Below are 27,923 nucleotides of genomic sequence, written 5' to 3'. Positions count from 1 at the left end.
AACTGTCTGTGTCAATAAATTAATCTGATCTGGAATGTTTCAGCGTAGTTACATCACTGAGGAAGATCAGACAGTTTGATATGACTTCCTGATGGGTCTTCCTTGCTAACTTTGTATCTTTCAGACCACTGTTCTGGGAACCATTAAAGGATTGTATGTTTATTAGTCATCCTCGACACTTGACACTTGCCATTGCCATGACTTCAAGTGCAGTGCGGTGGATAAATACTTTACTTTACGAACACATTTATAATTTATTTGATAGCAATGAAAATGTGGTAAACCTGTCTTTACATATTGTTTTGAAGAGCAGAAGAAATGACAAATGGAAATCTGCTACAAAACTGCATTACAACATTTTTATTTTAATATTGTGGTAAAATTGGTGGATCACTAAGAAAATTGAATTATGCATAATTGCATGTGGATGGTAACCAAACCGATTCTTTCTGTCTTTCAATTAATCAAACTTCTGATTCAACAATTAATTGATTCAAAGGTAAAGTCAACTTTATTCTCGTGTCCTCATTCTACATACAGTAAAGTCCAGGCAAGTGCAGAGCCGTAACCTGGATCAAAATTTTAGTGAGGTCCATTTTGCAGAAAAGCGACCAGCGTCACACAGTGACTAAGCTATTTGATGAATATGAGTATCACACACATCACTGTCAGGTTCTCCTTTAGTAACCAATTCATTGCTCTTTTCTTACCCATCCATGACTGTACCTTTTCCTTTCCTTTATCCCTTTCTCATCCCTCCAGTCTTCCATAAACTGCCATTGCTGTTCCCTAAACTCCAGTTACTCAGTTTAATTAATCATTTAACTATTTAACTATATTTTTACTTTTCTGCTGAAAATACATACTGAAACCTATGTATCACTAATGCCGAAACAAAACTGTATATCTCCAAAATGACAACTTTAAGGGGCGCTGATAAGGAACCAAAGGCTTTGAAGTGAATAGCAATGGTTGCTAAGCAGTGATTGGAGGGCTGAGAAAATGAGGCGGAGCGTGGCTCAGAGCGTAATGATTTGATTGGCTATAACACAGCGACAACGTTCACAGAAAACAAATACAATGTTACATCTTAAAAAATCTGGCATAATAAATATTATTTTTCCATTTGATTGGGCAGGACTGTGAGGGCTGTGCCACTAATGAGGATTTCGCATCATCAAAACGCAGCTGTTTCTACATTAACTCTCATGAATGGAGATACGTACAGAGCCCTGCCGGTGAAATCCTGTATAAATAAAAATAATGCGTGGCCACGACTTAGTAAGGCATGGGAACAAGATAAGCCTTGAGCACAGCTTAATAAGGCATGATCTTGCTCCCACGCCTTACTAAGTTGTGGCCATGCATTATGATCTTGTCCCCACACGTTACTACGGCATATTGTGTGGCCACACATTATTTTTATTTATATGGGATGTCACCAGCAGGGGTCCATAGATATGTAGAAGAACCCCTCTGAAACTACCGAGGTCCAGACCTTAGTGTCCTTAGTTACTGGTGTGTTTGACAAAGGCGAATTTGTTTTGTGCTTCCTAAATAAAGGAGTTGGACTTGAAATGCACAAAAACAAACTCATAACAAAAAGAGGAATCTAGCTGCATAACACAGAAAGCAAATGTTCAGAAAATTTTAGATGCCTTTCGTAATATGTCTGTATGTGATGTTGTATTTTGTGATTTTCTGCCACTACATGTTGGAATATGATGATGATGATTAGTAGTAGGAACGTCAGTATAATTAGTAGTATTACGATTATCGTAATAACATTATTTTCAGCCTATAACACGGACATAATCTGCCGTAGATGCTACACAAACTCTTTATTTAGTTGTACTTTGACGGATTCATTAACCGATTTATTGAAAACAACTAGTTCAAAAGAACCGACTCTGTGGTGAACAGGACATCGGCCAGTAGACGGAACCAATGTGTTTTAAGTTACATGTTCCTCACGGACTGTAATCGGTAAACTCCGCAGTTTTTGTTGTTGTAACAACGTGGAGTGGAACTGCCGGCGATAGAGATTACAGTCATTCACAATTACAGCTTAATTCTTCAGATTATGTCCAATAAAGCCGTCTGACCATGCAGGTGTCCAGTGTGAACGATGTGAAGATATATAATCTGAGCCACGGAAAGTCTCTCCCTGAGGTAAAGCGCTGTTCTCTCTCTGCGGTCTGCCGGACTGACGTCAGTAAACTGTAAACTGGACTAAAAATCTACTAAAATCATCTACTTTTACTTTTAACTGTTTTGAAATTTATGAGGCTGAAGTCAGCTTTTTATTCCCCAGATTCTTGTTCGACTTTGCCCGTTCCACCTTAAATGGTACAGCCAGAATGTAACTGCTGCGCCATTTAAGGTGGAACGGGAAAATTCTGCCTAACAAGAAGCTTGAGAATAGGAGGCCAACTTCACCTTCGTTTAATACTGATGAACTCATAAGTTTTTAGGTTTGAAGACATTATTGTTGGCTTAAATTTGTTCTCGTTGCTGGTGATGGAGATGGTCTTGTGTTCTGTCTGTGCGAATGACCATGTCTAATCATTTTTACAGTGGTTGTCAGATCGAAAGAAGAGAGCCTTACAGAAGAAAGATGTTGGTGAGTGCATCTTATAAAGTCTGCTTGATACCACAGCCTGTTGATAGCATCATTATTTGGTAATGTATTTCAGATCACATTGGTTGTATCTTTTTCTAAAATCTCTTCTCTGCTCCACAGACATCCAGAGAAGGATTGAGCTCATTCAGGATTTTGAGATGCCCACTGTGTGCACCTCTATCAGAGTGTCACGGGATGGACAGTATGTTTTAGCTGCAGGTCTGTGACTCTGGTCTGTATTTAAAATCATTCTCTGTTACGCAGTGGTCTTATGACAGCAGCATGGACCACCTTACTACCGTTTAACGTTTTTTTCTTATATTAATTGATTGTAGGAACATACAAACCCAGGATCCGATGCTATGACGTCCATCAGTTGTCTCTGAAGTTTGAGAGATGTCTGGATTCTGATGGTAAGTCTTTACTCACAACAGCTCACAGCAAGAATAGTGTTATACCTATATAAAACATAACTACATTTAGATTGTTCCAGGTAGGTTTAAATGAGTTCTAGTTAGGTATTATGGCTGATTAAGCTATCAGAGAGGAATTTCACTTAGTGTAATTTTGTCATCCTCTCATAAAACAAAGCTGTCACATATGGAAGCCCATTTCTGCCGGCTAGAGAAGAAAAATAAATCGAATTTGTCTTTTTTCTTCGCCCTCTCAGTTTTACTTATTATTTATTTTCTCTTAATTTTGGCTTAGTGTTTCAACATAATTATTTTACTTTATTGCTGACTTTGAGTTAATACAAAATTCTGATATACTATTTTGAAATAAGTAATTATTTTGAGACAAAAAGTCACGATTCGGGGTCAATAACTTATTATTTAGATGTAATAGGTCAAATTTTCTGAGAAAACAAATAACTATTTTGACATAGCGAGTGAAAATCTCAAGAAAATAGGTAATTATTTTGACATGGACAAAACCTCAAGAAAATGTCATTCCTTGGACGTTCTAAATCAAGATATAGTCAGGATACGAATTCGAAATTCTGACAAAAAATCTAGGATGTTTAAAAATAGATTTTAGTTATATTGTGAGTGTTAGTTGTTGCATATAATTTGTGATGTAAAACATTATTGATGTACATTTTATGACCAAAAGTGGAGATCTCTCCTAGCATTTCATCCACACTCATTGCTAACAGGTGTATAAAATCAAGCACACAGCCATGCTATTTCCATAGACAAGCACTGGCAGTAGTATGGGTTGTACTGAAGAGTTTAGTGACTTTAAATGTGCCACTGTCATAGGAAGCCACTTTTGCCACAAGTCAGTTTGTGAAATTTCTACCCTGCTAGATCTGCCCTGGTCAACTGTAAGTGCTATTATTGTGAAAGAGAAGCATCTAGGAGCAACAACAACTTAGCCATGAAACAGTAGGCCACACAAACTCACAGAGTGGGGCCCGGGAATGCTGAAGCACATAGCATGTAAAAATCATCTATCTTCTGTTGCATCACTCACTACAGACTTTCAAACTGCTTCTGGAAGCAAAATCGGCACAAGAAGTATAAGTCAGGAGCTTCATGAAATGGGTTTCTGTGGCTAAGCAGCTGCACATAAGCCTAAGATTACTATGCGCAATGCTAAGCGTTGGCTAGAGTGGTGTAAAATAGCTGCCACTGGACTCTGGAGCAGTGGAAACGTGTTGTTTGGATTGATGAATCATACTGCACTCTCTGGCAGTCTGATGATAATGGTCTGGGGATGTTTTCCAGGGTGTGGGCTTGACCCCTTAGTTCCAGTGAAGGATAATGTTAATGCTACAGCATACAAAGACATTTTAGACAATTATATGCTTCCAGCTGTGTGACAACAGTTTGGGGAAGAGCCCTTCCTGTTCCAGTGTGACTGTGCCTCTGTTCACAAAGCGAGCTTCATAGACAGGACTTGATGAGTTTGGTGTGGAGGAGCTCCAGTGGCCTGCACTGAGCCCTGAGCTCAAATCCACTGAACATTGGATGAACTGGAACATCGATTGTGAGCCAAGCCTTCTCATCCATCATCACTGTCCGACCTTACAAATGCTCTTTTGACTGAATGGGCAAAAATTCCCACAGACACACATGAAAGTTTTGTGAAAAAGCCTTCCCAGAAGAGCAGAGGTTGTTATAGCTGCAAATGTGGGGCGACTCCATATTAAAGCCCATGGTTTTGGAATGGAATGTCTATCTTGCTCATATGTGTCATAGTCAGTGTCTACATACTTTTGGCCATATAATATATATTAAGAGTAATATCTTGATGTATGCTTTTGGAGATGACACAGATTCTCAGGTATTGCACTCTTTCATCACCTAGCTTATAAAATTGACTTTGTAAGGGTACTAGTGAGAATCAGATGCTTTGGATCAATAAAGATAGTAACGCTTGACTTAATTTGCTTTAGAACAGTGAGATCATCAGTGACCTTCACTGTGCTTGTGATACAGCCTTGACTAGAACTGAAACCAGATACCACAGATGTTATCAGCCTCTAGGATGTGGTGGTGTGTGTACAAGCTGTTTTAAAAGTATTTTAAATACACAGGGTGAGAAAGAACCTGAGGTATCTTGTAACGGCTACAATCAGCTTGATTGCCATCTTAAAATAGAAGTCTCAAAACTGACTGACCTCCACTCGCTTTGGACTTGAGTGGAAAGATGGAAAGGTTAGAAAGGAGTCAGGCTGGGGCTTCACTAATGGGAGTGTCAGTCTAAAAGATGAACGGAGCCATATGAACCTGCAGTCCTGCGGCCCCAACTTCAGGATCAAATGCTAACCAGTCATTTTGAATTCTTGATTGTCTACTTCTTTGCCAAACAAGAGTTTTTCATTGTGACATAGTTTATATAGGCCATTCCTGAAAGGGTTTTTTTATTGTTGACGTTGTTCAAAGCAAAAATTTGTATCAAGCTGCTTGGACTTAAAGTGTACATTATAGAGCTGTAGGCAGATACAGTGTCCTCTAGAAGTACTTTACCAACAGTGGCATTGAACTGGCTGTTTCTCTTCGGATTAACGACTGAAATCCTCCGTTCTATAAGAGAAAAAAAACCTACTTTACTTTTAATGTAAGTCAATGGAACCAGACTTTTTTCCAAGTAATTGTGGGCCGTTTCTTTTGGTCCATTCTTCATGAAATTTACACGCAATGTAAAGGCCAACATTTTCAAATTGTGTCAAAAACTGAAAAACGACAAAAATGGAGATATTAGGTTTTCTTCCAACAGCAGCGATATAATAATATATTTTCCAGTATTTAGAGGATCGTTTATTACGGCTTCCATTTTCTGAGAGACCTGCTTTCAAGTTTTCAAAGAAATCTGAAGGGATATTTTTCCACACTTCCAAAGTTCAGTCTTAGAAGTTGGTTGCATTTTCTACCTCTCACAATTAAAGTAACCCCCATTGCAAATGCATACCCATCAGACCATAAGACCTTATTCCACATTCTTCTCAGATATCTAGTTCTGCTATTCTAGTGCAGTTTCTTTCTTTGATTCTTTGTTTCTTTGTTTCTTTTCCTCAGTATTGTCTTCTATGCAGCTACACATCCTTTCAGTCCTATAGTGTTGAGTTGTGGAGCTTGATTATTCTTCTCTTTCTCAAAACTAAAAGCGTTATGTACTGTTTATCTGATGGTGACAGTTTTGGGGGTCCACCAGGTCTTCCACAGTTGTTAGGAGTCACGTTTCTTTGTATCTTTTCATCATTTTTAGCTCCGAGTTTGAAATATGTTTTTCACTTATTTTCCATTGACTTTTCTTTATGCACATGAGAGAGAAATTTACAAGGCAGCTGAGGTGTGTTTGGGTAGTTTGTGTGAATGTTAGTGTCTCTGAAGGGGAACATAATGTCAGTGACACCTTTGGAAATGTTTTGTCGGGAAGACACAGCTGTGACTCGTTTGATTTAAAATTGGAAGGATGGAAGAGTTAAAGTGTGAGTTCTGTGGAATTTCTGTTGGTACTGAAAAAAAACCTTCTATTTAATGACAGTTTAGACTGGAAATTAAGTAAACTAAAGGGTGCTCTCTGACTTTTGCGCTGGTTTTGCACATTCGTAGTGAGAATATAGGTGTGACTGTTTTCTTGATTTAAGCCTCGTGCTTTTTGTATCTGGTGTTTGGCTTCAGAGTCTGTAGACATAAATAAACACAAAGACTCAGTAGATGTCTGAAAGAAGTGGAGCACGCAGTGTTAAATGGAATCTTACACACTCTGTCTGTGTTAAATACAATAATGCCAGAAAATGAATCTAAACAATCTAAATAGCCAAAGCTCTTCCTTTCACAGGTCACATTTAAGTCTGAACACGTACAGCTGACTTTTCTTTTATCTAGATTACATGCACTTGGCACTTAAGTCATAATCCATCTGCACCAGTAGCCTTGACCGTCGTAGCTGCCCTTGAGCCGTCCGTGCAGAGAGAGCTGTGTGAGGGTTTGAGTGGCTCTTTTGTTGGAAGAGGATCTCCGTCTCTCAGTGATGGTGTCGGGTAATCAGTCACACACCAGTGGTGCTGAACGCTCCTCTCCATAATGAAAGCCCAGCTCAGTGGATGAGTAGCACTCTGCTTAATATTTAAAAAGCAAGCAGACAGACAAGCGCATGCCTGTTTACTTCATGCCCAAACAGTAAACTGTGCGAGGGGTGAAATAGAGAGATGCATTTCAAGTAAACAAGAGGAAGTGAATTCTTTTATATGTTGTTTGTTGGTGGTAATTGTCATTATTTTCATGTGGAAGGGGTCATTGTGATGATTTTGTCCTCAATATCTCTGTTACAGTATTAGCGTTGAGCTAAAGGAGTGGGACGGCCTATAAGGGGGGTCACACCGTGTCTTTTGTGGCTGTCTTTGCACCCTGCAGGCACCCTGATTTGGAGAAAGTCAAAGCGGTTAGTTAGCCTATATCATAGCCTTGATCAAAGGTAAGGTGGGCAGTAATGGAGATGAGTTTAGTGGTTGCAGTCTGTCAGGGATAGAAATCATAACATAAACAAATATGTGTTTAGCTTGTTTCTGTTAGCAGCACTTAGTTTGCTAGTCAGCCATCCGTGATCTGGAAAGAGCAGAACTATGGGTGGAAAGAATGGAGAGTTCCCCTCTCCTTACATTCAGGTCCCCTGCGATGTACAGTGAACTGCTTCTCTTAAAGGTGCAGTGACTTGCTGGAGATTCATGTCCTTGTCTGCACTCCCAGATAAAATACACAATACAGTCCAATAAGAGAGCTTAAACAGCTGGTGGGAACTGGCAATAAATCACATCACACGTCTTTGCTATAAAATGACTAGACAGCCTAGATGTCTGGCTAATGTTGAAAAAGTTGAAATGTTGAGATTTTTGCCAAATATTAATCTAATTTTATTCCCTCGCAGTGGTGACCTTTGACGTCCTGTCTGATGACTATTCTAAGGTAAGTGTTTTGTCTTAGACTTCAAAAAAAAAAAAACTGAAAGTGTGAAAAATGTTGGTCTTATTATTGCAACATGTAAATTGCTGTAAATTGGAGGTGGATTAACCTTATGTGTTTGTGTCTGTGTTTGTCTGTAAATAGCTGGTGTTTTTGCATATCGACCGATATGTGGAGTTCCATTCCCAGCACGGACACTACTACAAGACACGCATCCCTAAGTTTGGGCGAGATTTTTCCTACCACTACCCATCCTGTGATCTGTACTTTGTAGGGGCCAGGTAAGAGACCAGACCTACAGAATGTTCACTCATGTCCCTGAAATGCAGTTGATAAAGTTATAAGATTTGACATTAGTTATTTTATGATACACCAGTATCTACAGGCGTATGTAAAAATTTGAACTCTTCTGGTCAAATTACATTTTTTGTTGATTTTCTTATTGAACATAAGTCAACACCTCTACAGACAACAAGCCTAAATGTGTCATTTTTCTACAGATTTCTTGTGCACAAGTTGTTATTTTTTATTTTTTTTGTTTAACATGGGAAAAAAATTAAACACAAAATTGAAGATCTGCCGTAGCTTTTGCACAGGCCATTTTTTAATGTTTTATTTCATTTAGTTTTACCCAGTATGCTAAATTATACAAATAATAAACAGTTGTTTATACGTTTAAATTTGCAAAATTGTATTCCCTGTAAAAGATGTGTTAACTTATTTTCACTTAGGAAATCAACAAAACATGTCATTTGACCAGGGACGCCAACATTTTTGTGTACAACTGTGTGTAATATAATTAGTTTTACTTCACTTTGTTCACTTTGTTATGTTACATAATTTTTCCTCACTTCCATTTCTTTTAAATAATGCAGTGACCTTGAGTAATGTGACATCTGTTGTGTAAGTTCAGTTTGGTTCTGTTTCTGTTTTTCAGCTCAGAGATCTACCGACTGAACCTCGAGCAGGGCAGGTTCCTCAACTCTCTGCAGACAGATGCAACGTAAGTGCTCAGCCAATAGAGGGCATAATAGCAGCAGCACAGTGCAAATCCCTCTGTTCTGCTTTGAGTGCTAGTTAAAATGAGAAGAATGAGACTCATTTATGAATATGTAACATAACCATCAGTAATTCTAAACAAATGTGTTAAAAATATATTTTCTTTACAAACGCTGCATCGTGCAACATATTTTCTGTCTTAATAAATAAATAAATAAACTTATTTCTCTACAGAGAGATCAATGTCTGTGACATCAACCCCGTTCATCACTTATTTGCTGCAGGGACCTTGGAGGTGGGTATTGTGTGCAGTCATGTAGCATTCTAGGTTAAGATTTATTTAACATATACTTTAATGTTTTTATTAAACATATGCTTTAATTCCATTAAGTTATATTGTGTAACAGTGGTGTTAGGACTCTTGGAGTGCTGAAGTCCTACACCTTTTGGTCATTGTTCTGACCAATTTGGTCATTGTTCTGCTCAAATACAGCAACTCATTACTTAATTAATTAATAAAAATTCATTTATGCTGCATTTGACTAAAGCTCTTACCCCAAAATTTACAATGTCCGATTAGAAAGAAGCAAAGAAAGCTGGAAAAGTGTGTACTTAATTCCGGGTTCAGCATATAAGGTCATATTAACATGGCTGCTCATAACATCAGCAGCAATAAAGTACCACTTCTCTAATTTTAAATGAGAATATGGTAGCATTTTACCACTGTCCAATAAATGTAAAGAGATTTTATTCTAAGTATTTTTGGAGCATTTATATTGGGCCATTCATCGTGGAATGTTTGCATAATGTAGAGGAAAGCTGCTGTATTCCAAAGATGTAGAACAATAAAAATGGATGATTGTTTGGACAACCAAGATTTGCTTTAGATCTGTCAACCTACAGTAGTTGGTTAAAACAATATTGACTGTTTTGAGAAAGTAAACACATCATGGATCACTCATATCACTCTTGTTAGCTTGTTAGCTTGTTGCTAACAATATTCATAGAGGCGTCCATGTTTTTCCCTACTTCATAGCTTGGATACACGGAGGTCAAAACGATTCATAAGGAGTTCCCACTTCCAAGTTAATTCAAACTCAGCACTAGTATGGAAATCAGCAAACTGTGCTGGACTCAGTTCGCCACTGCTGTTCTGTAGGTTAACTTTTCATCCCTTAGACCTAAACAGGCTGATTTTGTTACTCTACCTGTAAGACTGATGTATGTAAATGAGTTCTGTTCTGATTGCCTGACCTGTGTTGCGCCAAATTAAAAAAGCAGTCAAGGCTGAAACACGCCTTATAACATCAGTGTAAGCAGTCAGGGCTAAGCTACATTTTTAAAGGCAGTTATATGTCAGTGTATTGGGTTTTATGACATTAGAAAAAACAACCAATTCAAAAGAGACTGAGAGACTCCAGCTTCCTTTCTATATATGGACTGTATGGACCTGGAAGTGAACAGAATATTCTGGAGCTTCAACAGTTTTAACGTACCATTGCAAACCTTTTGTTTCAAAAAATGTGAGGAAAACTTAGCTTTCCATGAAACTTTAATAATCAGGTGATGAGCTGGATCGGTGAGTTAGGTTAGGGTACACTGAAACTGTGCTGGGCACTGGTTCTCTAGGACCAGAATCAACTGTGCATGGCACTGACTGTGCATGTGTATTGTGTTACCATTTACAGGGGAAAGTGGAGTGCTGGGACCCTCGCATGCGCAGTCGAGTGGCAGTTCTGGACTGTGCTCTCAGCAGCGTGACTGAAGGAACAGAGTAAGCTGTGTTCTCATGCCCTTAAGCTCACCTCTGCACTCTGCTCTCACATGCTGTAGACTCAGTGAACACAGACTCTGATAGTCCAATCTGGGTAATCAAGGAAACATTTTTACACTGCATTATTAAGTCAGCAGAAAAGGAAATAGGATTGATTTCATGAGTAAATCCGATTGGTTAACAGTCTAATAGCTGATGGCTGTGATCTTGATTTAGACATTGCATGAGAGTATGCTTAAAGCACCATTAGCCTCCTTAAAGCCTTTTACGTTATAATGCTTATCATTGAAACAGTTATGATATTTATGATATTTTTTCAGTGGCTACTACTGGCTGCAAAACACTTGCAGGGGTCTTTACAGTACCAGTTTACAGAGCTACCTCTACTATATCATGTGTACATGTGTGTTTCTTTTGCTTTACAGAGTGGAGGGCTTGCCTTCTGTCAGTGCACTCAAGTTTAATGCCTCCCTCGGTATGGCTGTGGGCACTACCACCGGACAGGTCTGTTGCTAGTAGCACATTTAAGGTTTTACTTGATCTGTTTGTGCCTTCTGGTTGGTATTAGCAAGTATTAGCAAGAGGAAAAAATGGAAAGAAGTCACTGGGCAGCGTTTTTGTGGCGTTTATGAACATGATCTTTAGTCAGTAATTAAGCATCTACACTACAGTCAATTCCAGTGGTCCCTGAAACCAGGGACTTTGTACCAAATCCTTACTGATATCACATATAACATAATTGATAGCACTATAAGATTACCTACTTTAGAAGTGATTTGATGCGATTTTCAGTTTTCTTTAACAAAATCTCAAACCCTTGAATTTTTATAGGAAAAAAGGCCAGTTGTTTGAGAATGTATGTGTGCAAAGCACAAGCTTCTCCCCCTTCCCTTGCACTTCACTCTAATAGGATGCGCCAGATATTTAGTTTGGATCAGTGACAGTGGTTTCAGTTAAAGTTGACAAATGTGACTCTTTCGGAAGAAGCTGGGGGGGAAATTGGCAATACAGTTCATTTTTTCGATATTTTATTGAGATTGTTATACGCTTATTTAGAAGCCTTACATATTTTAGAAATAATTACTATCTGGGCCTTACTTTAGAACCAGTTACCATTGATTCTGTGTTGCATGTCCTCAAATCAGATGTCTGAATCAGTGTGGAAATCCAGCTCCACCGAATGGAAATCAAGATGTAAGCAAAGAGTAACCACAGCTTTTCTGCCTCTGCAGGTATTGCTGTATGACCTGCGTTCCTCTCACCCCCTACTTGTGAAGGACCATTATTATGGCTTGCCCATCCATTCTATTCATTTCCATGAGCAACTGGACCTGGTGCTGTCAGCGGACTCTAAAATCATAAAGATGTGGCACAAAGACAACGTGAGTCGATACCTTCATCACCCCTAAGCCTTGTGTCTGGCCTGCACAGTTGTATTATGTTCAAAACAAACATGATTTTTTTTTTTTCCCTCCCTACTTCAGGGTAAAATGTTTTCCTCCATCGAGCCTTCAGCCAACATCAATGATGTTTGTGTTTATCCTGGTTCAGGTAAGTTCTGTTCTTTTAATATCTTCACCTTATGACTGAACCCTGCCTTCACTAAAGGCTGTTTACACTGAATGAGTGCTCCTTTATTTAGACAGTGACCTCTCTGTGATGATTTTTAAATCTCCTTTTTATTTTTACACATCTACTCTGCACCACTGCAAATCTTACTTAATTTAAAATAGAGTTCATGAAAAACCATCATCAGCCTAGAAAGACTTTTAATTAGAAAGAGTTTTAATTGAATCATTAATGTTGAAGAATGTTTGCTCACTAAAGAAATGTTCTAATTAACCAGTTAAAGATGCAGTTTCCCTGACGGTAATTGACTCATCTGCTGCCGGAATGTACAATCAGCCCTTTGTCTTAATGGTTTGCATATGTCACGTTCTTTAGAAGGAACCATAAAGATGTACACAGAATGCGTATGGGACCCATTTCTCACCAGTCAGCTTGTTCATTTGGGCTTATGTCACACTTTAGCCTGGCATTCGTGGCGTTTGCTTGTAGCAACAGCGTGTTGATTTTGCGAGGTCAAGTATGAAAGTCACACAAGACTGGTCAGCTAATCACCCTATGTCATTTAAAATGTTCAGAAAATTAAATATATCATTGCTGTTGAGCTAACATGTTTATTGTTTTTGCTCTGTTTTGAAGGTATGCTCTTCACTGCCAATGAAGACCCCAAAATGAATACATTTTACATTCCTGTAAGTTCCTACAAAAAGGTTACTACTGTTCAAATATTGCATGCAGTAAACAGGGAATCCTTCAGGTTGACTGTACTTGGAGTTCCTAGCATCACAGAACATCAGATTTCAGAGTATCAGCACCCTGTTTTGACACCTTTGTGAATAGTAAGCAGTCACTGATGAGTCATTGTGTTGACATGTACATATTTCCTCACATATTACATACGTACATATTTATCACTTTTCTTTGTCATTGTAAACAAGTAGTTTATCGTTAAAATTAGTTTTTTTTTTTCAAAGTAAACTGTAACAGAATCAGAACTATCCTTCTGTGGAATGGAGCCTGCATGGGCCCAGTTCCAGAGCAAGCTTGCGGAATGAGAGGACGATAGAGGAGAACTGAGGACAAATGCACTTGTTTAAATATTAACATGCACCTTCAGGATCAGCACTAAAACGTGACTCACTGTTCTTCACAGACTGACGTGCTCAAAGAAATATGCCTCAGCATCTGTTTTTTTTTGTATCTTAAAAAGCTAAGCCACACTCTATGTCCAAAAGTATCTAGACAACCCTTCTAATAGGTAAATTTCATATTAGTCTAATTACTTTAAGCACCATTCATGCAACCCTTCATAGAAAGCAGAGCCAGTAGAATGGAACGCTCTGGAGCAGCTGCACATGAGCATAATGCCACCATGCCCAATGCCAGGCATCAGCTAAAAGTATATAATGCTCCACAACATTGGGCTGTGGAGCAGGAGAACTGCATTGTCTGGAGTGATGGAGCTCTATCTAGTACCTTTGGGTTTGACGTGGAGATTATTTCTGAAATAACCACCAATCATCAGTGCCTGATCTCACTGATGTTTTTGTGACTTTAACGCAACCCAGTCCTCACAGCAATGTTTCAACGTCTAGTTAAAGCCATCCCAGAAGAGTAGAGGCCGTTACTGCACCTTGATTTCTGAGAAATGTTGGATGAGCAGGTGTCTACATACTTTTATATGTGTAGGATATGTTCCTTTTGCAAGACTCATTAAGCAGTTATTCTGTTCTAATGTATCAAAGCCAGTTTTAATATGCTTGTGCTGGGTTATAATCACACCATCACTTTGTGTCCTTCTCCTCCCCTCTGTGGTCTCTCAGGCTCTGGGTCCAGCACCACGCTGGTGCTCTTTCTTGGATAACCTGACCGAGGAACTGGAGGAGAACCCAGAAAGCACAGTCTATGACGACTACAAGTTTGTCACACGGAAAGACCTGGACAACCTCGGTAAGTTCCACACTGTTCTGTGTGGCTTTGTGCTTTGTTCTCTTAACGAATGTTCTGTTTACAACTGGTGAGACCAAGAAGAAGGGCCATCTGGCTGAAACTGTATATGAGCAGAATGACGAACGTCATTGGTGGAGACACTGTGTGGCCAACTCTCTCAAATAATCATGATAAAGTTTGTTTAGTGTCTTTTTTAACCACACGAGAAGGCCTTACATAAAACACATCCTGTGTCCGAATTTGTCCAGGCTTATCTCCTATCTGGAAGTTCTGTGTCTATTCTTAGAACCTTGTTTAACAGAAAAGTTTTTTTCTGGTCCTGTACTGTGAATGCCTGCATGGTGAAACTGTCTGCAGCCATATTTGAAACTCTCGGAAGATGACAGTTCACAGCAGTCTTGCCATGACAGTAGAAAGTTTCTAAGGAGAGCATTACATGAATCATTTAAAATCAGGAATTGCTGCTGATGGTAGGCAGATTTTTGGTACCGTAACAATAGAACAGTAATGCTGCTGCAACTAATAGCATAGATTTACCTTACTCACTGTTAGTCACTAATTTGAAAGCAGTTTTGATGGTGTAATTGTTGGAATAAGACTACTTTCAGAGATATATTTCTGCCAGTGATTAAAAGAATGATATATGTTTTCATGGCTGGAGTCATTAAGTGTAATGACTGATTAGGTAGTTTATCTCGGCTGTAGAGAATAAACCGTTGCAGTAAAAGGTGGAATTAAGCTGAGGGAACATGATCTTTTGAAGATGAGATCAGGTTGAGGGAGGTGACAAGGTGGGAAACATGAAGGCGAAGTCCCAGGAATGCTGCCATCAGCAGAAAACAGATCAAATGATGCCGGGGTGCAGGGAAAAGAGCAGAGGAGTGGAGGAGAGATGGGGAGGGCCAGGAGGTTCACCACAGCTGTGGAATGCTGGCATTATATAACAGAGGGGCTGAAGAGGAGGGGGTGGTGATATGTCTGCTGGCTTTTTTTCTTCTTCATCTTCTCCTTTGCGTGCCATAACCGTGCCAAGGTCACACACACAGGGCTCCCTGCCACTCTGTTTGCCACAAGCTTTGGTCCCCCACTGAGCTTTTGCGTAGCATGAAGAAAAGAATAGCTTTCACAATACAATAGACTCTCAAACTGAACTGACGTGCAAAAACAAAGAACTTAGTTTGTCTGAGATGTTATCACTGTTGAGTTCAGTTTTCCATTTAGAGTCCATTTAGAGTTAACCCTTTAAAAGTTGCAGTTATCGCTGGCGTCAATCACTGAAATAGGTGGAGAAATTCTGTCAAAAGTGCAAATAGAAAACAAAAATATTAGATCTTAGTAATACAGAATTTAAATTAAATGTAAAGGTAATTCTTTATGCTATAGCACATAGGAAGTATTGCAGAAAAGCGCTGATAAATTAGAAGCTCAAGTTTATTTTACACTCTACTGGTTTACATTTAATAGAATAAAACTTAGCAATTTATCTGTTTTGGTATTAACTAACTTTTTATAAACTTACTATTCTCAAGCTAAAAGATAAAAGGTGAAATACTATGTGATTGTGCTAGTAAAGTTAGCAGAGATATTAGACAAATAGCATTAGTCTGTTTTAAAGATTGACACCTTTGTCGTGTAAAAGCCACAAGTCACCTGCTGGGTTTAATATTATACAACAACATTGCACTGCATTGCATTTTGTCCACTTAATGTGTCTGGCATGCTGTAGCCTTAAGAGTTGCATACTTAATATTCAAATATCAAATTTGACTAAAATGTCCGCCACTAATCTGTACTCAGTCCAGCCAACCACTAATGCCTTCTCAGCCTTACCTTCTCCGGCACAGAAAAACACTCATGCTACTTGACTTAACCTCTGTGAATTGAACTTTTTTAACTCAGGATGCCTGGAGTGTCAGTCAGGAAGCTGTAACAAAGTTAAGGTTTCTGTATTGATATGACTAAATTTTTGGAACAGTTCCCAGCTGCACCTCTAACTATACAGTTAATTATGTAAATACTTTTAGGTAGCAGAACAAAGTGGCTAGAATAACTCTCGAATTTGAAGGGTTAAAAGTGTCCTGCAGTAATAGAGCTTCAGCTAAGGAGGCCACCCAAGACCTCTCCCACTCCACAGGCATCCTGCCAGTCCATGTGTGTTAGACATTGTAAATCTCACCCCCCCACGCTCCCCCCACTGCTACAGGAAGCCATCTTGAGGGAAGATGTGTGTGGTTTCTGCATTCAATTTGTCTTTGGTTTTCTCATCTCTTTTCCAGCTTCAGCATAATGCAGTTGGGATTGGGTGAATAGTTTAGCATTATTCATATTGCTAAGGCCTCCTTCTGTTCACCATTAATGCTATTCAAGGAACAGATCACTGGTTGGTCATCACAATCCCTTGTCCTGATTGCCTGGTGGTATATCTTCCCATACCACATGACACTGTGTCAGTGTTAACCATTGGTTGTACTTTATTGATCACTAATTCTGGGAAAGCAATAACTGCAAGTGCCCTCAATATGCGTGCGTTTTTGTGTGTGTGTGTGTGTGTGTGTGTGTGTGTGTGTGTGTGTGTGTGTGTGTGTGTGTGCACGTGTGTGTGGTCTACTGCTGCATTTTTTACATCACATGTCATGCAGCACAGCAAAGTGTTTCAACATGTTTGGTGGATAGTTGATTAAAGCCAAATTAAAGCCCAGTGAAACTGTTAATCATTTATAATGTACTGTTCAGTAGGTTTAGATGGCTTCTGCTGTTCTTTGACTTATTTGAGTTTTCCGACTGGTTTTCTCAGGCCTAACGCATCTGATTGGCTCTCCTCTCTTGAGGGCCTATATGCATGGCTTCTTCATGGACATCCGACTTTACCATAAGGTATGTGTAGATAATGTGAAAGTAAAAAACAAATTGTCAATTCTGAGTGATTGTTTGAGAAGTAAGACTGGCTACTGTTAGTTACTGTAAAATGCTGTAGAATATTAGCTCCATTACAAAAGCTAGACTGCAGCCTGTAAAGGTGTGTCCTCTCTAGCACTCTCTTATAAGGGCTTCTTGTTTGTCTTACATAATGCCAAATGGAAAGATCTACAAAAGCTGCTTTGTTGTGTCATCAGAAAGTGCGTATAATTTGATGGAGAAAGTACTGTTGGTGCTGCCCTTCAAGCTAAAAAACTGACAGCTCACTGAAAGCAGGTGCACCCTGCATTCAGTTCATTTGTCTTAAGGAAAACTTGAACAGGATTAGGTTTATATGGGACTGTTGGGTAACGTACAGTCGTATGCAAAAGTTTGGGCGCCCTGATCAAGAACTCATCCTCTACAGACAACACACTTCTACACGTTTTAATGGACAATTACTGTTTATTTGCTGAATTTATGTTAAACTAAATCGTAGTAATAACACCAGGTTATATTAATCCTGTGAGAACTGACAGTAAAAATGCTATCATATTCTGTGGAGTTTTTTCCCAGTAATATTTTTAATTTTACTAGCTCAGTTTATAAATACAGACTGATAATTAATAATTCATCATTGTAAATTTTAGAAAGCTGACACATTAGCTAAAGTTTACTAATTTCATCATGTATAAGCTCTTGGAATAATATGAACAACTTAAATATAAACAGGAATTCCACAGATGTCATCACAGATGCAAAAGTTTAATCTGCAAGCATTTCTATTCAAATTTCTTTGGGTCTAACGCGTGCAGGAAGTATTTTGGGAAACTGAAGGCTGTGAAGTGTAATTAAGTAGCGTTTTTGAAAGTTGTCAGAATGTAGGCTGCATTTTTTTAGTATTTAGAAGAGGCTTAGATAACATAGCAGTCCAGAAATTCAAACTGCAATCAAGCCTTTGTAAAACAAAGTATTTGTTATATTTAACTTAACATTTGATCATATTCTATAATAATAATGTTTAAAATCTCTCAAAGCCTCCTGTAGAACGTCATGCCTCTGATATATTGTGATCTCCCAGGTTAAGGCGATGGCAAATCCATTTGCTTATGATGAATATCGCAAGGAGAAGATTCGCCAGAAAATTGAAGAGTCTAGAGCGCAGCGAGTACAGCTCCAGGTGACAAAGAATCTTCTAACTCATGCATCTGTAATTCTGTAACTACATGATGTGCCTTTATATGTCTAATCTCCATTTTCTGTTCTGTCTCTGTGCACATGTAGAAACTGCCCAAGGTGAATAAAGAGCTTGCCATTAAGCTGATGGAGGAGGGCGAGGGGACACTGAGTGCCAAGAAGAAGAAGTCGAAGGTGAGAAGGCTGTGTGTTTTATACATAGCAGCACAGAAAGGATTATTGATTTAGAGATACTAGTACTGCATGGAGATTATTTGGACGTGACTGATGTGTTAGTCTTACCTGCTGTATTTCTCCCACCGGTCGCAGGGCACCGCTAGCATCCTCAGTGACGATCGTTTCAAGGTGATGTTTGAGAACCCAGACTACCAAGTGGATGAGCAGAGTGAGGAGTTCCGTTTGCTCAACCCTATTGTGTCCAAGGTGGGCCAGAAGAGGAGGGAGAAGATACATAAGTTAGTTGAGCAAGAGGCCCTTCAAAAGGTACATCATACGTTGGAGATTTTTGCTGAACGTTTTAATACAATCTTTTACTTTAAAAGCCTTTACAAACCAAGCATGTTATTTGTGCAATTCATTGGGACGTCTGTACATTTATACAAATGTGTATAACTGATGATATCTTTTACACCAGGCATGATTTCTCTGATGGCAAAAATACAGCTGTTTTATTTGCCTTGTGTTCCATTTCTGTGAACTTTCACAGATGACATGAACTCAATTGACCTGTCATTATCACGGTCATAGCAACAGGGCTAGTCTGCTGGCTTTCTGTTGTTTGTCTTTTGTTCGGTGTAGGGCTGGCATCTCCAAAAGCAATTGGGATAACTGGGTAAAAAGTGGGTTTTGTTTGTTTGTTTGTTCATTTATTTATTGCTTTTTTCTGTGGTGGGTAATTACTTGAACAAGATGGCAAAATTCCAAAAAAAATGGCCAGTTCTGATTTGTTTACAGCTGATGGCTGATTTTTATGATCCTTTTTCCTTTATTATTATTTTTTTTAAATACCCAAAGCTCAGTCTGTGGGGGGATAAAAGAACACACGAAACACCCTAGTACCAATCATTTTTATTGGCCAAAATTGCAACATGAATAACAAATAAAAACTCAGGTTACAAACAGGCCAAACAGGTACATTTATAAATGAAAAAATGTGTTGTCTATATAAATAACATGAAATCACATGAAGTACACCATTCAAAGTAAATGACATTTGCTATGACATTTAATTATTGGTATAGCAGCAGGCATTCAAATACAGTAATGATTGCACTTAGTTGGCTCTTGTTATTTACATCATATAACTGCAACACAGAAGGGCCAAAATGAAAATAATAAATTACTGATTGCATGTTTGGAACAAAAATAGAGAACCGTTAGAATTGAATTGGACTGCCGTGTTGTATTTTCTTAATACCACCTACTATGTGAACAGATTATCCATGGTATTAAGAAGCTGGAGTGCTGCGATGGTGAGATATTGGTGATACATTGGCAAAACTGGCACAACTTACATGCAAAGATTTTTGCCAATCCGATTGAATACATTCCGATTACTGATTAAGACTGAGGTGTTTATATGCTCACTCTACTCAACAATCTGGTGGAAAATCTTCGCTTACATGCTCTCACTACAAGTAATCCGATCGAAAATGGTGCGCATGCGTGGAGTACCGCTTAGAGTAAACGTTACCATGACAGCGAACATCACGTGAGGTCCAGTCAGAGTGAGATGAGTTTTCATTTGGCACGCTTGTGTTTTTAATTGCTTTAAAATGATGTCAGAAAAATTATGTTCTGAGACACATAAGATGGACGCCCGCCCACCGCTGTCTTTTAAAGATCAAAGCATAAACTCTGTCTTCTCTGCAGACCAGTTTCTGCTCCCGCCACATTGAACGTTATAAACTTTTGCCAGATCCGGTTTATGAGTTCTCTGCTTTTGCTATGACGTGACGCACATGCGCAGAACGTACTTACACATTCTGATTGGAAATGTAATCAGATACAGGCATTTACATGGCTATTATTCTTCTATTTAATGAATTATTTACAGGATTACCCACTCAATCGGATAGAAATTGTATTCTGAATGGACTCAATTGGACTAGGCTATTCCGATTGAGCATTAGTTAGATTATTAATGGATTATTACGCTGCATATAAATGTGGCTACTGGTATTATAATCCCCTTTTGGCAGCAGGATGATGAGGATGAGGAGCTGGAGGGCCAGGCCAGTTCAGAGGAAGAAGAAAGCTCTGACGATGATAAGAGCTGGGTAGAGGAGATGAGGGAGCAGCGTCGCCTCCTACAGGCTGAGGAGAAACAGCGCAGATTTAAAGAGAGGAAGCAGCAGGACCGCAACACCAGCCTGCAGATTTCAGATCCAGTCAAGAACTCCCGGCAGCCACAGGCTCAGGGCCAGAGCCAGCCACAGTTCTACCAGCTCAAAGCCGGGGAGGAGTTCCGCAGCTTTGGGGATGTGGCACGCAAACAGAAGATGCAGAAGTAAGTGTTTGAGATGTAAAAGACTGTCTTAAACCTCTTTTTAGGCCAGTGTGCAGTATGAAGATCTACTTGAACTTTGTTTGTTAAATAATCCTGAGTGCCAAAATTTAGATTCAGAGTGTTATGTTATTCCACATGAACACGACAAGCCAAGTTTTAGTCCTGGGGGGAAAAAAATAAAAATACGCCCATTTAAATCTGCTGCCAGAGGAGCTGTGCCATGTGCATGTCCTCATTGGCAACAATAAAATCATTTTTATCTATATCAGTGTGTAGAACTGGAGCTTCCTTTTTGCTACCATGTTTTCTATCACTGTATAAAATATGCCCAAGGCTTCCTTTCTTTTTGGATGTGCTGTGAGCTCATTCAGAGTGCAGTTCGGATGAGTTCAGATCAGCTGTAAAGGGTTAAATGTGTGCCCCAAGGGGTAGGGTTTTTGTGTGATTTTGAATATGTGACTCATAGAATGACACAGGAGTTTCTGTTGTTTGAATAAATGAGGCTTGTGGATGAGCTCACTGGTTTACTTTCTGTAACTATAGAGCTCAGGGACAAATATAGGTGTCAGCTTAGTTCTGATACATAATGCATTAATGCAACTCCTTTATTTCTCATTTGTTAACTCACAGGTCTTGTATATTGTTGATCACAGGTTAGCTTTCATTGTGTATTTTTGAAAGCACTGTTGAAAATAGCTGTTACATCATAGGCTGAGAGCTCTGCAGACATTTTTGACAGCTGTGAAATTAATATCAGTGGTTATATGAATCACAATTGTCTGATTACTCTTTTCGTGATGTGCACTGATTACTTGCTGAGCCCATTAAAGGTTTACTAGATTGATTACATTTAGCCACTGCTGAAGTTAGACTGGGACACCAAGGGCATTCTCTCGTCTAGGATTCTACGACTTTATGAATGTTGCTTTACAAACTGTGCTGTCTTTTAGTGTAATTGTGTCAAATGAGATTTTGTCAAATGAGATTTTGTCAAATGAGATTTTGAAAGAAGTGTCTGTTTTGTCTGTACCAGAACGTCTCTTGAGGAGCGTCTGAAGCTGGAGGAAAGCTCAGGGATGCTGAACCTTGCTGACACAGCTGTCGGAAGCAAACAGCTAACATTCACACTCAAGAAGGTGAGCAGCAGTTTAACATTGTCAAACATCTCAGTTATACAGTAGAGTCTCTCTGTTCATGGTACCATGAACCTATATAGTGCATAGTTTAACAGGCATTTAGTTATTCAAAATAAGGTTGTACGCTTTCCACTTTAGGAATAGTTCATCATAACTGAAAGACTAGTGTTCGTAGATTGATTAATTGGCTTTAATGTATTGTAATAACTGGGGTTGCAACTAACAATAATTTACGTTTTTGATTAATGGGTTCATATGGCTTTGATTCATCAGTTAACTGGGAAAAGTAAACGTGCAGCTAGTAGTCTGCCAGTAACTAAATATGTCACCTCACACATCAACAAATTAGAAATACAAGAATCTGCACAATTGTCTTTCAAACATAAAACACCTTCCCTATCTTCTGTATCATATTTGCAAAAGAAAATAATTTTTTCAAGGGCATAACAGCTCTTCTGCACAGCCCTCAAAAATGCTGTTTTACTCAGTGTGAAGGGTGCAGAAACGCTAAAGGAACAACACAAATAATCTTACCAGGAAGTCCAATTACTGTTATGGAGGGGGTTTGATTTTACATTAATTTTGCGTTGCTATTGAAATGATGCATTGCTTATTTCAAATTGATTACCACTCCTCTAGTGGTAAAGCAAATATACATGGAATATTATTTTTCATCTCTGTTAACATATTTACATATTTTACAGGAGACCATCTTTTTAGATGATGGTAAACTGATTTTTTTCCCCCTTTATGTATTTATGTATTTAATTTTATTCATCCATAACCCTGTGCTGTAGGGTTGGAGCGCAGATGTCATTGTCATTTTGTCGATAAGAAGACTCATTAGTCCTAATAATAACATTCAGGAAAGAAGAAACCAAAACCACCCCAGAGTTTTATTGCTTTCTCACTAAACTGCACACAATGTGCATAAAAAGAACAACAGTAGAGCTACTGCTGCATAATGCATGCCTGTTAAACACATTCTGGAAACGTCCTTACCTAGACAGCTAGGGTTGTACAAAAGTTACAAATTTCATATCTGACCCTTTTTAGTTTTTCGATGTAATGGGCCTGCTCGTACTGCAGTATGATAAAACATCTACCTTTACTGCCAAGTAAGACGTGAGGCAATACCAAAATGCATTGTCACCCCTTCCAGAAAGCATCGTCAGACCTTCAAAACAGACTGGAATGAACCTGCCTGCAGGTCCTAACCTCTGTTGTTGTTATCAAAGTATTTGGAAAGCAAAACCTTTTCCATTTTCTTCTGTACATCACTGCCAGTGACTGCATAGGTTAACAGAAGGACTGTCAGCCTTTTCAGATAAAACACATTGAACCACATTTTACGAATTTGCCTAAGGAGTTTCAAGTTAAACGATGAAATTATTTTTAACAACTGCTTGGAAATCCTTTGCATGAAGAGTAATGCACGATGTCACCTGGGCATGGGTACGCTGCCTAGTAAGGCTCTGTCAGCATTCAGAGAGCAATAATTTCCAATATAGGGAACATGCTGTGATGCTTGATGTGGCCTGTGTGATTGAAAACCAATTTATGAAATTGTTCATAAACAGTCCTCACAGTACCTTGAACATAATGTGCTTCCACCTACATTTACACGAGTCCACCCTGTGGCAGCGCCCTTGTTGAGCATGAAGGAGCTTGAATGTCTGTGAACTCATGAAAATTGCTGGCTTTATGGTTGGAACACTGGCCCGTTTTGTTGCCCTCAGGGTGATCATGGGCCTCTCACTTCTCTCAAAGATATCTCTGCCTCGTCACCCACTCTTTCTTTCTTGCTTCCTTTTTCTTCCATTCTTTCTGTGCCTTGCTCTCAAAGCCTGAGGTCGCAGGGTTAGGGCGTTTGGGAAAGTGGGGTCAGCTTGTTCTCTCGGTGTCCCTCACTTGGCTTGATTTTCTGCTGAGCCTCTTTTTGGTCACCCAGAATGCCTGGCTTACTTACAGACACTCTCGAACATTCTTGCTTATTCTTTTTACATTCTTTCTCCACCGCCATTGAACTTTACAGCCAGCAAGAAGTCAGATGAGATAAAAATCAGCTTAGTGTTTTGTTGATTCTTTAATGTAAAATGACCTTAAAAGTCCTGCTTCAGCAACCTCACTTGTCACTGAGCTAATATAATTCAGATCTGTTCATAATTCTAGTCCAAGGTTGTATTTCTCTCGATTTGAGTTCAAAGTTAGGTAGAGGTTCTCAGTGGAAAACAGCCGATGGCTCAGCTCAAGTCACAGCCGTTCAACTTACTGTAGACAGTTACTCAATTAGAACTAATAACTAAATTTAAAAAAAAGATTTAAATTTACATTCTTAATGAATCAAGCTTAGTGATTAGTTTACAAGTTAAATAGTAAATAGGTTATCCGCATATCATTATAAATCTGTGTTGAGCACTTCCGAAGATACTGCCCAAGGCTGTGCTGTTAGCACTTAAGTTGCTTTGTGTGCATCGTTGAAAGGGAGGAAACAACTTCACACCAGCAGGATTTCACAAATGTGTATATTTTTATAGTTAAAAATTCCATGTATATAAAGTGAAGTGTTTGCTGTTACAAACTGTATTTGAAGTGAAAATGTATAGACATGAAAGGACATTTGTTTAATTGGGTCCAGGCTAAACAGCTTGGCAGTCTAACAGGCTACTCCATTTATATTCATTTAGGCTCTACTGAAGGATTCACTGTAAAACTGCAACATACAAAGAATATGCCACCTGAATGTCTGTTACAAGCTTCGAATGCTTCAAATATCCGCATTTAAGTAGAGCTGGCTTATGAACTATTAAACCCTGTGTGGGAAGTGAATGTGCACCACTGCTGGCTTGACATTAACATTAACATTTTCATAGAAGCGTTTGTGGAAATTAGCATTCTCTTAGTAATCATACTCAAGCTACTTATAAAATTAAGATTTCTGCTAGTAGGGCTGGGCAATATGACAGTATTTATCGTTATCATAATTACTTCACAATATGTCACAGTATGCTTATTTGAGTATATTGTGGACATCAGCACTTAAACACTGATCAGCTGCATATTTCAATACAAAGAGAGCACAAATAGTGCTGTTTAACTAGAATTGTACAGATTTACAAATCACTGTATGCATTGTTTTTGATAGAATTTTTTTAAATGTGGTTCTTTTTTGTCTGTTCTAACATATCAACAAAATAAATAAATATTGTGGCTGTTCGTGTATCATGAAAAGTTCTTGAAGTATCATGATATTATATTTTATGCCATATTGCCCAGCTCTACTGCTCTGCCAGTACAAGTTTTCTTAAAGTGACTTAATTTCTTTTGGCTTTTTAAATTACCTAAAAGGTGTTGAACTGATGTCGCTGATGTCTGCACGTAATCTAGTAATACATATTTTAAATTCTTCTACTGTTCACACTCATACTAAGAAACAGTATGATTTACACATCAGTTAATATGCTTTTTTGCCACAAGATACTTGTTTAATCCTCAAAATAATCTCTAGACTTCTTAATTACTAATTTAATCAGAAGTAACTGCCCTAGTCAGAATATTTAAATTAGTAAGTGCATTTTAAACGATACTTCATTTGTATGCATGTGGTGGATCACGTTAGGATATATCAGAGCTATTGTTAACGTGGTGGCAACTTCAATCCAGCCTGCCTGGTTTTGATTAGCCACACCAGCATAGACCAGCTCTGTAGCATAATATTTCAAACTGAAAACTCAGTGTTATACTAGCGACTCTTAACGCTAAAGTGGATTGGCAAAAACGTGTTAGGCTGAAAGGATTTTGTCTGCATTCTGTAAAGCAACAGTTGCTGCAAAAGAACATATGGCTGAGCATAGAAAGGTCAGTTTGTAAGAATATACTTTAATATCATGTATATACATTGAACGTTCTGTGTCTGCTTTTTCTTTTATGACCATGTTGTCTGTGTGTGACCTAGTATGTAAATTGACCAACCAGTAAGTGTGGTTTAGACATGAAAGACAAGTCAAGAAGGAGGAGAATGAAATAAAAGAGCTTGTGACTCCAGAGAGAAGCATCCTGCACTTTCTCTGGTGCCGTGAGAGATTAGAGATGATTTCAGGACAGGAGTGTGTGATTGCAGATTTCAAAGCTGCAGACGATGCTCTAATCACGCTGGTGGAGTGAATTTAAAGTGAAAGTGGGTTTTCGCTATGATTACTCTGAAAGCATTTGGAGTTATGATGCCCATTGTGGCTCACCACCTCATCCATGTGGTGACAGAAAAACAATGAGTTAAGACTCAATAAACACAGGGCAAATTAAAACATCTAACAGTGGCATGTTTACTGGCTGTGATGAGCCAAATGCAGTAGCTAAGCTTTCATATTCCAAATTTTGTGCTCCTATTCATAACCAGAAAGTATTGCTTACTCATATGAAATTATCACCTTGACTTTAATTGGCAGATTATGCTGTGAAGTGAACAGTTCAGACCACACAGAGTGTGAATGTGACTCTTTTATAAAACTGAAACACTTTAGAAAGTTAAATTGGTCCATTGTTTATATATATATATATATATATATATATATATATGTATATATGTATATATATATATGTATATGTATATATATGTATATGTATATGTATATATAACAATTTTCATTTGATAACAATTTTCATTTGATGAAAAGCTGCATGTATAGTTTTGTTTTTCAAAGAAAAAACATTTTTTTGTCAATTTTTGATATTAAACAAATGTAAAAAGTCAGATATGCGGTACATAAGATATGTAATAATATATCTTAATTTATCACATAACTATGGTATTAATTCTGCAGTTATTTTTAAATAAATATGTAATATAAATCAAGTGTATATTGTATTGTATGTAAGGGTTAACCTCTTTCTTCGGGATACCCCTAGTGGCCATAAATCACCTCAATTATCACCAGTTTGTATTCTTCATCCTTCATCCTTCCTTTCTCTCTTTCAGACGGAGAAGCAGCGGAATCAGCAGCAGGCCGAGCGGGAGCACCACGAGGAACGCAGGAAAATCAGAAGGGCTGCTGGTCACCTATACACTCGAGGCAGAGGGCGAGGAAGAGGGAGAGGCAGAGGACGTTTCTGACCTCAGGACTGACCGCTGTCTTTAAGCTAGAGCAAACCACCTCATCTGCATGGTGTTAAACACTCTTGCAGTGTTGACTTGCAGGACTTTCTTATTCAGGGCATAAAATACTGCCTTAAATGTCTCATTCTGCCTCAGAGACAGTAGGACATGTGGTCCTGTTTTTCATGTTGAGCAGAATGGCAAAAGAAGGAATGTGCAACCAGTTGAGACAGAGAGAAGCCGGGATTTTTTGGAAAAATTGTGGGTTGCAATATCTGTGTGCGTGCGTGCGTGAGCTCTCTGACCTTCTACTCCTCTGCTTTGTCCCTCAGTGCAGTCTAAACAGAACTTTGTGTGCTGTTAAAGACCATAAAATATTTTATGCACATCTGCCTGTCTGTGATTGCTGCTTATTTGCTCCATATTCAGCTCCCATATTGTCACTGTTATATTAAAACCTGTTAACTCCATTTAACCTATTAACTCCAATATATTTAAAAAGGATTTAATTGGCCAGTAAGTGTTTATTTGCTCAGAAATAAACTAATATTATTAGTATTCATTTTATTCTTTTTTTTATGATATTTAGTTATTTTATGTGGGTCAACAATATGCAAACCTCTCCTTGTGGCAGCCTGGTACATTTTTGTAGTTGTCATCCAAAACTAGGTTTGGTTAATCAATGTTTTATTAAATTAGATTAAATCGGGTGTGTCGCTCTTATTACTATTTAATGAAATAGTCATTAAACAAGCACAAATACACTGCTGC

The 27,923-nt window shown here is 38.5% G+C and overlaps 1 protein-coding gene across 2 annotated transcripts; it reads left to right on the top strand.

Annotated features, from left to right (window-relative positions):
- The first annotated feature begins 1,978 nt into the window (after positions 1-1,978).
- On the top strand, positions 1,979-27,540 carry nol10 (nucleolar protein 10). Of its 2 annotated transcripts, none has more exons than XM_036593780.1 (21): positions 1,979-2,172; positions 2,578-2,623; positions 2,744-2,842; positions 2,959-3,036; positions 8,000-8,037; positions 8,179-8,315; positions 8,972-9,037; positions 9,268-9,328; positions 10,722-10,807; positions 11,233-11,311; positions 12,040-12,189; positions 12,292-12,358; positions 13,013-13,065; positions 14,197-14,323; positions 17,118-17,197; positions 18,300-18,398; positions 18,503-18,589; positions 18,725-18,898; positions 20,620-20,924; positions 21,958-22,060; positions 27,036-27,540. In XM_036593780.1, the coding sequence occupies exons 1-21, from the start codon at positions 2,107-2,109 to the stop codon at positions 27,168-27,170; spliced, it is 2,136 nt and encodes a 711-aa protein (XP_036449673.1). In that variant the 5' UTR covers positions 1,979-2,106; the 3' UTR covers positions 27,171-27,540. The 2 variants fall into 2 exon arrangements, with proteins under 2 accessions (XP_036449673.1, XP_036449672.1); XM_036593779.1 differs by having other exon boundaries at positions 20,617-20,924.
- Positions 27,541-27,923: the final 383 nt, after the last annotated feature.

Source organism: Colossoma macropomum, unplaced genomic scaffold (assembly GCF_904425465.1).
Source record: "Colossoma macropomum unplaced genomic scaffold, Colossoma_macropomum, whole genome shotgun sequence".
In the NCBI taxonomy this organism is placed as follows: domain Eukaryota; kingdom Metazoa; phylum Chordata; class Actinopteri; order Characiformes; family Serrasalmidae; genus Colossoma; species Colossoma macropomum.
This window is presented reverse-complemented; position numbering and strand designations above follow the sequence as displayed.